Genomic DNA, 10,563 nt, shown 5'->3' with positions numbered 1-10,563 from the left:
ATTAAATGTTTTAGGAATTTCTTTTTTAATGTATAAAGTTAAAGAATACATTCTTTAAAAAATTATCTTTTATATTGTTATGAAGCATAGTTTGACAATATTCATAATTCAAAATGCTTGTTTTAAAATTGCAGTAAAATTGGAATAGTAAATAGAAGTATAACCATTCTCAAATCAAAGTAACATGAACCACAAAAATCGAAATCATATTTATTATAACTATTTCCAAAAAAATATTAGTGTTGTCAATTAAACAATTTCAAAAAATGATAAATTACACATACCACCATTGTGGTTCACCCTTCAAACATGGCACTACCATGGGTTGTTGTTGTTGTTGTTGTTTTTTTTTTAGAGAGAGAGAGAGAGAGAGAGAGAAAACATGTGTTTTATTTTGTGACAATTACCTTTTTGGTATTTTATTTTATGAAGCGTTTCTACTATTTTTAATGGAATTTTATAACGTAGTAAGTGCCAACATCACATACAAACAACAAAACACATTTAGAACATTGTTGAGGCTTGTACATTGGTGTTTGTTAGAGCATTCGCATCAGGTCTTTTATAAATGTGTAAAATACACATTTTGACCACTTTTGCACATTTTGCACCAAAAAACCCTTTACATCAGCTCTTTTAAAATCATTCAAATCTGTGTAAAACTATAAACGAGCTACAGTACCCGTGTAAATTTACACGGGTACTGTAGCTCGTTTATAGTTTTACACAAATTTGAATGATTACACGGGTACTGTAGCTCATGTATTTATTTTTTTAATAGTTTTTTTTCTCTCTCTCTCACTGCCACTCAGCTCCCTCTCTATCTATCTCAGACGCTGCCCTCTCTTTCTCTCCACAACTTTCATTCTCAGTTCTCTCTACCTATCTCACATCTCTCACTCTCTTGTTCAAAGCATGCCACCGGAGTTCACAACATGCCACCAGAGTTCACAGTGTGGCGAGATCAGCGCTATGGGTCACAACGTGGCGGCAATGATTGATGGCGAGATCGGCGTTGTGGGTCACAACGTGGCGGCGATGATCGATGATCGATGGCAGCGATGATCGATGGCGGCGATGATCGATCAATGATTTTTTCTTTGATTTTAGGTGGAGATCGGGGTTGATTTGATGTTGCTTTTTCTTTGATTTTGGTTGATCTGTGTGGGTTAGTGGCTTTTGGTTTCTGATGATGGTGGTGATGGTGGCTGGGTGGTGATGATGGTGGCTATTGATCTGATGTTGATTTTGGTTGATTTGTGTGGGTTAATGGCTTTTGGTTGCTGATGATGGTGGTGATGGTGGCTGTGAGTCTGTGAGAGAGAGGGGTAGTGAGGGAGTAATAATAAAAAATTGTAAAATAGGGAATATTTTATTGAATAAATATGGAAAATAGATAAACTGATGTGGGTATATTGTAAAAGTGGTCGTGTAAAATAGAAAAAGTAGATTTTTTCATGTAAAATAGACATAGAATTTACAAGAGCTGATGCGAATGCTCTTACAAGAACAAAGCACACAACATCCATAATCTAACCGTACTAATGAATCTTTAAAAAAATATTAAAAAAAAAAAACTGTACTAATGAAATTGGCGACAAAAAGGGCTAGCAATGTTTCTCTGTGTATTGCCCATTTTATTATAAACAACCAACAAAGTTAAGAGATCGAACTCTTGGGCCTCTGGTTTACCAAATAAAATCTCTTGGGCCTCTTGGCATAGGGCAGAATTTTGATATTGGGTTGAATTAGTCCACTATGGGCTCACATTTTTTGTGTGTGGTTTGGCCAATATTTATAACAAAATTAAAATTAAAAGCCTTCTTTCTTGATATTTCTATTAAAATCTAAATCTTTCTTTTTAAATGCTTGACCATCGTGCACCCTTGACACAGTAATTACTTTATAAATATAAGTACTTGTAGAATGCGGGAAGTAAGGACTGAAATTCAAATTTTCAAGAAGAAACTTTACATACACATATATATAAATTTATATATATATAATTAAATTATTCTAAATTAGAATTTTTATCTTATATAAAAATAATAATAAAAAAAAAAATTGCTTGCACATGTAATGATGTAAATTTTAAAATGAACTACATCATTTCTCACTCGCAAATTGTTAGTGGCACCTCTTTTTGGTTGAAGCTCCGATATCTGGTTTTTTGGACAGACGTTGATCAGCTCATGAAGAAAGTAGAATAGTATGAACTCCAAACTTCTCAAAGTACTTAATGCATGCTCATTCTCAAAGTACTCAATGCATGTTATTTAGGTAAAGATTAGTTCGCTTGGTCTCAAGTGAATATCTTTTGATAGGGACTAGCTAAACCAGACAGATGGATTTGGAGACTCTGACATCACTGCACCAGCAAGAGTCGGGAAGTGGAAGCATGACATGGTGCCAACAGCAGAAAGGAGAGACTTAATAGGCTAATATGACCCATCAGAATCAAGTAAATATGATCCTGAAATGGACCCCTATGAGCTATTAGAATCATACATACATGGCTGCCAATTCATTAATTGCTATCTTGCTATAGCTGGTTTTTATATGTGGCAACAAAGGTAAATAATAAACTCAGGGGGGGTTGGCCGAGTAGTTGGATACTCGGCCTCAAAGTGGCTGTTTTGAGTTTGATTAGAAACTCGCTAGTTCAATTCTAAGTATCAACACTTTGAAAAAACTTCTTAGACCAACGATTTACTTCACTATGGGCCCACTCATAGCGAAAAACAATGTAAAAAACCAAAAACAAAGGTAAATAATAGTACAGATATTCTATTGGTTTAGACTTTAGAGCCCCTGCAAATCCCTTTTTTTTTTTTTTAATTCTTTTTTCTGCTATGAAGAAAGGAATCTCCTGCAAATCCGTATTGCTTAGTTCATGAAATACGGGTTTCATGTTCAAAAGTTTTCAGCCCATAATTTTTTTTTTTATTTGATAAAGCTTATTCAGACTTTTGGGTGCGACAATTTCATGAATGAATATGATTTATTTTTTTTCGAGCACTATCGGGTCATCATGATTTCTCAATTTCCAAGTTATTGCGTTACTCTTTTAACTTCGGAGCTACAATTTCGTAGGACATCTCATAATGGCCAGTGCAGGAGGTTCTTTTAGTAGTTTGTCCTATATATGAAGAAGAATCCGGAGGATAAGTAACAATCAACTTCAAGATCATTATGAATTTCAGTGAAGAAAAGACTAGTACAAATCGTTCCGCACCCCATTTCGGTTCCTATTTTGTCATGCAAGGCCGCACCTTTAAATGGGCTCCCATAAACGCAACAATACAATTTTCGGGAACGACTGAAATATAACTGCAATTTAAAAGCCTGTTAAATGTAAGATGGCTCCAACAGCTGCTGAAAATCCATTAATTTCTGTTTCTTACATTAGACGCAAAGTCCATTAATTTCTGTTTCTTCCATTAGATGCAACACGAGGTGTCTTTTAACATGGGAGTTCGTAAAGAAATTGAATAAAATATATTTAAGTAATAGAATGAAATAAAAAATATTTAAGCAGTTGAATGAAGTAAAGTAATTTTATTTAAATGTTTTAAAATAAAAAAATGAAAAGTAAATAATTTTATTTGGAAATAAAATAGAAAAAATAAATAAATAGACTCACTTAACAACAATATTATATTACTATTAGACCTATATATTTAAACAGTTTTAGTGAAAATTTCATTAAACAAGATTTTGTTCCCTCCAATTTTGAATAGAATAAAAATTTGAAATTTTACAATAATAAAGATATATGATCGTTCCCTTTTTACCTATTCTATTCTCTCTTACTTAGGCTTTCAAACAACTGAATGATCTTTCTATTCAAACTCACAAACAACGAACATTCCATTTATTTCTATTCATTTCCTGTCAAAAAAATAGTGGGAAACATTTACCAATAATTTATGGTTAAACTTTGGAGTATACAAGTTAAAGGATGTTAGGTGATTTATTATTATTAATTTTTCCTAGGTTAAGACAAAAACAGGACAAAGCAGAGCATGCAATAGACCTCACTTTTATCTTCAACTTCAAATAAAAATATGAAAGAAACAAAAAATTACCGCTTGAATTATCCAACTACCTATCCAATAAATACTTCACACTCTACTCCCTACGCCAAATCCCAACTGCATCTGGGTAATCTCCTTTTCTGATCAGAACTACATATCTATCACACTCAAATTAAATTGAAAACCTTAAAAAGTCATCAAGTCAAAGCTCATATCCTATCATCAATACCCGCCATTAATCACCTCAACCACCTTCTAAGGTCACTGGTTGAAGAAGGAGAAATCTCACCCCCAAAGCTATCAGTGCAGCATGATGAATAGTTAGACTGTTGCTCCAACCCAAAATGTGCTCCACTAACACTCTTAAAGCTTGGACTCCTCAAGTTATGCCCATAACATCCATACCCCATTCCCACACTACAAGGGTCTGGTGGTGCCGGAAAGGAGAGCCTTTTCTTTGCCGATCCAACTCGCTCCCTCTCCGGCGTTGATGGCCTCTGCCTCGGTGCACTCTGAGACCTCACTCGAGCCTTAGCAGACTCGGTTGCAGCCATGTAATTAGGCAATGTAGAACCACCACTTGCACTACTACTTGCCCCACCCCTGACAGCATGTGGATGCACATTGCCATTGTAATAATAGTTGGACCTTAAGCTTGGTGTTTGAGATGTAGGGTAATTTCTATCTTCTCTAGAGCAACGAGGGCTCGCTGACCGGACTTGGATAGGCCGGGTTTTCGATGGGGAGGGTGTGACAGGGGAGTGGTGAGGGTGCAGATTTTGGTGATTTCTTTGGAGTGGGGAACTGGGTCTTTGTTGTTGGTGATGTTGATTTTGATTTGATCTCCGTAAATTAGGCGCCAAGTATGAGTAAGGCTGGGCTGTATCGATTTCCACAGTTTTGATGGGGTCTCTTTGATCGGTTGAGGCTCTTCCCCGGGTATCCCATGGCTTTGTGGCCATCCACCGGTCCAGCCATTTGGGTCTCTCTTCGAGCTCATCTTCATTGCCAACTGATGGGCTCCTTCCAGACCTCCAAATCTATGAAATGGGTGTGGAAATTTCAAGATAAGACTAATTAACTCACGGATATAACAAGAATAAAACAGAGGAGGCATTGAAAATGAGTGTGAGTGTGAGAGAGTAGTGGATGAAACCTGTTGAGAAAAGGCCTGAGACAATGTCTTTTCACGTTTCATTGCAGCTTCCTTTCTTTGCTGCAACATAGCTTTCACTTCCTCAATTGTGTGAGGCCTGTCGTCCCAATCATCAGCTGTGCTACTTCCTTCTCTCGACTGTGAAATACCCACAAATTAACTTTGAAATACTTAAATCTTAGAATCTCAATAGTGTCAAAAACCACAATAAGAAACATTTCTGTTTGATTGACATTTTGAAAACAGGAAAAAGGGGCTTGGGTTTGTTTTACAATCATTCCACTTTTTATAGAACAAGAAAAGTCCTTTCAAAACATTGACTAAGACGTTGACTTAGGATCAAAAACCAAACTTACAACTGATTTCCTGTCTGAAATGTCTTGAAGATACCTCGACTCCCAAACGCTGTTTGTGTCACTGAATGTAGATTTTCTGCTGCCTTCATGAGAGAGCCTCATACGCTGGTCAAGCACCCTAGATTGCACACGAACCAGTGCTTGCATGCACTTAAGAGTCATCTTCGCTTGCTTTCTAACATTATGACCTCTCACTAAAGCTTGTAACTTTACTAAGCCCTTAAGCGCACGAAGTGCTCTCCTCGCCTACAAGTACAACACACGCAATGCTAAATGCTACTAAATAGTCTCTTCGACTATAAAAAAAAAATAGAGGGTTAGACTTAGATCTATATTTGGCTTACCAAATATCCCCTAAAAGCTGTCTGAATAACTATGGCAGATTTGTGCTGTTTAGCATGATTAGCAGGCCTGGACAGCCGAGCCACCTCCACCGCCGCTTGGGCTGTGGCCATTGCAGCCTCGGTGGTGGCCACCGCCACCTCAAGCGCATGCTTTCGCTCCGCAGCCGCAGCTGCCGTCGCTGTCGACTCATGGTTCGCCTGTGCAACAGTGGAGTCAGGCGTGGGCTTTGGTTGCTGGGTTTGCTGATGTGCTACTGTTTCTTGGTTTGTGGGTTTCCTGAATGGCCATCTTCGCTTTTCTCTCTTCTGCTTAAAAAAAAAAAAAAAAAACCAGTTAAAAGATGTGGTTAAACAGATCAAGAACGAAAGAATGTTGAATTTTTGAGATTTAGTGAGGCACAGACCTTTTCATCATCATCTTTAGTAGGAGATCTGAAAGCTCTTTTGACTGCAGTTAACCATGAAGTGCCTCCTTCTTCCCATCAAAAAATGAGGTAAAAAATCCGAGCTGTATTTACAGCTAAGCTGCTAAAATAGATGACAAAGACCAGAGAGAACTTTGATAGTTAAAGAAAGATGATGCGCTCTCTGGTTTGTACAATAGCGCCCACCTCTTTAACCGTGCATGTGAGGTGTTTCCTTGTGTGTGAGAGAGATAGGAGAGAGAAAGAGAGAGTATAATAGTCTGAGTCTGAGAGCATTTCATTTATCAAGAAATAATTTTTTTTTAAAATTAAATAATTAAAAAAAAAAAGGAAAATATATGGGAAATATGAGTGAGGATGAAACTGCAGACTGACGTACTAACTGTTGAGATGAGCAGAGAAGAATCTATCTATTGCATTGCATGATTGCATGTGTTCCTGGACGCAATAGCAAAGTTTCTGTGGGGCTGAACTCACGCTTCATGTCATCAAAATCAGCTCATAAATTTTTTTTTTTTTTTTTTTTTGATAAGGCTCATAAATTATCTCCCAGTGCTCATAAATTATTCAAATCTGATTATATTTTCAGTATGTAGACTTTTTTATTATTAATAAATAAAAGAGATTAAATTTTATGGGAAATTGGTGTAAATGCTTTGGTTTACATCTTCTAAAAAAACATTCTACATCATCATATTATTAGTAAAACATAAATACATCTAATCACATAAGATAACATTTTAATAAATATCATATTTTTGGTTTTATTTAAAGAATAATATTATGTTATTAGGAGTAGTAGAATATATTGAGTTTTGAGTGGAATTGTAATATACTTTTGTGTGAGAACTCATTTTCCTCTCTCTTGTGTGTGTGTTTGTTTCTCAAATATATATATATATATATATATTAAGTTTTAAGTAAATGCTAATATAAAATATCTTGTTAAACAATATAAACATGATTTTTTTCGCTAAATCATTGTCATATTACTGGCTCTAAATAAAAAGGTAGAATAGAGTGATCACAGTGGCTTCCTCCACTTTAACGTTACCATTGTGGCATCCACAATGTAGACCTTTGTTTATGTTCTTATTCCATCGTTTTGAGTAGGGGTGTCCACGGGTCGGGCGGGTCGGTTTTCGACCCAGCCCGAACCCGACCCGCCGGCGTCGGTGGACAGAAGACTGACCCGAGACCGACCGCCGGCGTCAATCGGTCGGATCGGTTTTGGGTTCGGGTGGAGATCGGTCCGTTCGGGTGGGAGATCGGGTTGTCGCCGGAGCTGGAAAGTATCGCCAGAATCTGCAAATTACCGCCGGAATCTGCAAATTATCGCCGGAATCTGCAAATCATCGCCGGAAAATGTAAAAGCTCACCGGATCTGCATCAAAATCGCCGAAATCTGCACCAAAATCGCTGAAATATCTGTTGGGAATGGCCGGATCTGGCTAAATCTCACCACATATGGTTGAGAACTCGCCGGATCTGCTCGGATTTGAAGGTGATTTCGCCGGACCTGGCGATTTTCGACGAGAAAAGAACAGCTCATCGGGCGGGTCGGGTTCGTCGGTTTCTCAGACAGCCAACCCGCAACTCGAACCGATGGTCTCGGGTGCTTGCGCCGGCGACCCGCGTCCGACCGTGAACAAGCCTTGATCCGACGGTTTCGGTGAAGATGATCGGGTTTCGGGCGGTTTGGTCGGGCCGGGCGGGTCATGGACAGCCCTAGTTTTGAGTATTTAAGTTTCTTTCAATAATGTTTTTTTCATATTATTAAAAAAATTGCTTATATTTTTCTAGTCAAAATATATTGAATTTTCTAGATTTCGAATTTAAAATTGTGAGAAGTACTAGACAAAATAATGATCAAGCCTTCACTAATGAAATCATTTCTTGAGCACGTAAATAGTTTGAAGTAGTGGCTTATCAAGTTTGTACTCTAATTACATAAATTTACAGGTGAGAATAGGTTATTATAGGTCCACTTATTTTCTTTTAAAAAAATAAAAATAAGTAATGTTAGAAGAGAGCATGTCAAGTTTCAAGTGTATACACATAGCCTTTTACAACATATTACGCGTGAGACCTACTAGTGTATGGGCACAACCTGTTGTGAGAGAATTGGATGTATACACCTGAAAAATAATAATTATTTGCGTAGTGCTAGAGCCACCAAAAAATACATAGACTTTTTTACTTCCCTCTCACAAGCATTTACATCACCTAAGGTCCCATTGCAGTACAAATTTGAGAGGAGGGTGAAAATTTTATGAACATTTTCAGTGCGTCTAGCATTTTTGGCTGAAAAAGTTTGCTTATTGGTATTTTGAATCATTTTAAAAGTTCATTATTTTTTTAGATATAATTTATTTAAATTTTCACTTTATACTAACCTCACTTTTTTTTTTTTTTTTTAATAACTAACTACGTGATAAAATTCAATTGTAACACGTGAATGCTAACTAAATTTTCAGGGCCTTTTTTACTTAATAATTTTTTTTTTAAAGGAACAAAATAGAACCATTTGAAACTTATTTCAAAAAATAACCGTCTTTAGATCTTGTCTTTTAAAGAGATGAGTCCCTGCATTGAACTTGCCTCCTCCAACCGTTCGAAGAGAACAGTTTTACTTAAAAAAAAAAAATGCAAATTTGAATAGTCAAGATGGAATGGGAGTCATGGAAGCATTTGTCTCTCATGGCAATATCGCAACCATAATTGCAACAAATTAAAAATTCAATCACCAAATCCCATCACCCTTGTAACCAACCAAAAAATGCCCTTGCGAACCATAAGCCCAAAGATTGTGGTGGTTCTTCTCTCTCTCTCTCTCTAAATAATTATTGTGATACAATAATATTTTAATAATTATTGTTTGTTGGGGGGGGGGGGGGTGGTGGTAGAAAGGACTGAATGGATCAAAGAGCAAACAAATCTGAAGGCCTAAAGAAGGAAGAGTTAGAGTTAAGCAACCAATCCCTCCAAATTAATTGCAATCCACCCACAGCAATGCACATTAACTTGCTGAATGACCATCAAACAATGCACAATATCCTGTTTTCCACTCATCTTGACCTTAAGGGTCCGTTTGGATGGAGGAGTGGAAAAGTGGGATGATAGAAATTGTGAGAGGATGAAAAAGTGGGAGAATAGAAAATATTTAGTTTTCCCTCTTTATGTGTTTGGTTGGAGGGGTGGAAAAGTGAGAAGGTGAAAATTCTTTTTGTTTGTTGGAGAGAAAAATAGAATGATGGAAATGTAATTTATATAAATTGACTATTACACTCTAATTACATAATATGTAAGAAATACATCTATTTATACTCATTAAATAATATAAATTTACCACATTATATATATAAATTTATATTATTATTTTTATTATTATAATATAAAAATTACAATAATGTACATATAAATTTAATTAAAAAAATATTGACCACTATCTAACTGTATATATATTATAATAGTAAAAAGTAATATTATAAGATAAATTGTATCAAGATCATATTAAGATAAATCAACCCAAACATTACACCCTTACAAGAAAATGAGGAGTATACTATGAGGATAAGAAACAACAAACCACGTTGAAAAAAAGAAAAAAAGAAAAAAAGAGGAGACCTGGAACAGTGGACGGTGTGCTGAAGGAAAATATGAGAAGTTGAGAAAAACGTAATAAGGATTTGGGGCAAAAGTCTTCAGTGGGGTTGGTTAGGTGAAGGTCTTCAATGAGGTGGGAGGGTATTACGGTAACACTGCCTCACTGCAGTTTTCTCCCCTTGCTTTTCCTCCCGATTTGGGAGGAAAATATTTTGTGGGCCGGGAGAGAAAATTTTCTCCTGAGTTTTCCACTCCCTCTATTTTCCCTCCATTGCAAACAAGAAAAAATCAGTTTTCCACCCATTTTCCTTCTTACATTTTCCACCTCCCTAAAATCCATCCAACCAAACACAGTGTAAAAGAAGGGGGAAGTGGAAGATGGCAAGTATCCCCACACGCAATATCCACTCTATAGGTGGATGGTAGGGGAAGTACCCCCTTCATATAAATAGGGCAGAACTCCCACCCCCCCAAAAAAAAATTAACAAGTGATCATAAAGATGTAAGAAAATAAGTGTTAAGTGTGAACTTGAAAGTAAGAGAGAAAAGTTGTATTAATCCAACGCCTCCTTGGGCCTTCCAAGGTATTGATAATATTTTTCAACCGGGGAGTTTTCTATCGCAATCCATTTGGAGTTT

The 10,563-nt window shown here is 36.5% G+C and overlaps 1 protein-coding gene across 1 annotated transcript; it reads right to left on the bottom strand.

Moving 5' to 3' along the window:
- Positions 1–4,026: 4,026 nt before the first annotated feature.
- LOC136064176 (protein IQ-DOMAIN 17-like) lies at positions 4,027–6,099 on the bottom strand. Its single transcript, XM_065765588.1, has 4 exons — positions 5,894–6,099; positions 5,550–5,795; positions 5,194–5,331; positions 4,027–5,077 (listed from the first exon to the last, which is right to left on the bottom strand). Exons 1-4 carry the CDS (start codon positions 6,002–6,004, stop codon positions 4,277–4,279), a joined length of 1,296 nt encoding a protein of 431 aa, XP_065621660.1. The 5' UTR covers positions 6,005–6,099; the 3' UTR covers positions 4,027–4,276.
- Between the last annotated feature and the right edge of the window lie 4,464 nt (positions 6,100–10,563).

Source organism: Quercus suber, unplaced genomic scaffold (genome assembly GCF_002906115.3).
Source record: "Quercus suber isolate HL8 unplaced genomic scaffold, Cork oak 2.0 scaffold_641, whole genome shotgun sequence".
Lineage (NCBI taxonomy): Eukaryota > Viridiplantae > Streptophyta > Magnoliopsida > Fagales > Fagaceae > Quercus > Quercus suber.
The sequence above is the reverse complement of the archived record's forward strand: the minus strand, read 5'-3'. Positions and strand labels throughout refer to the sequence as shown.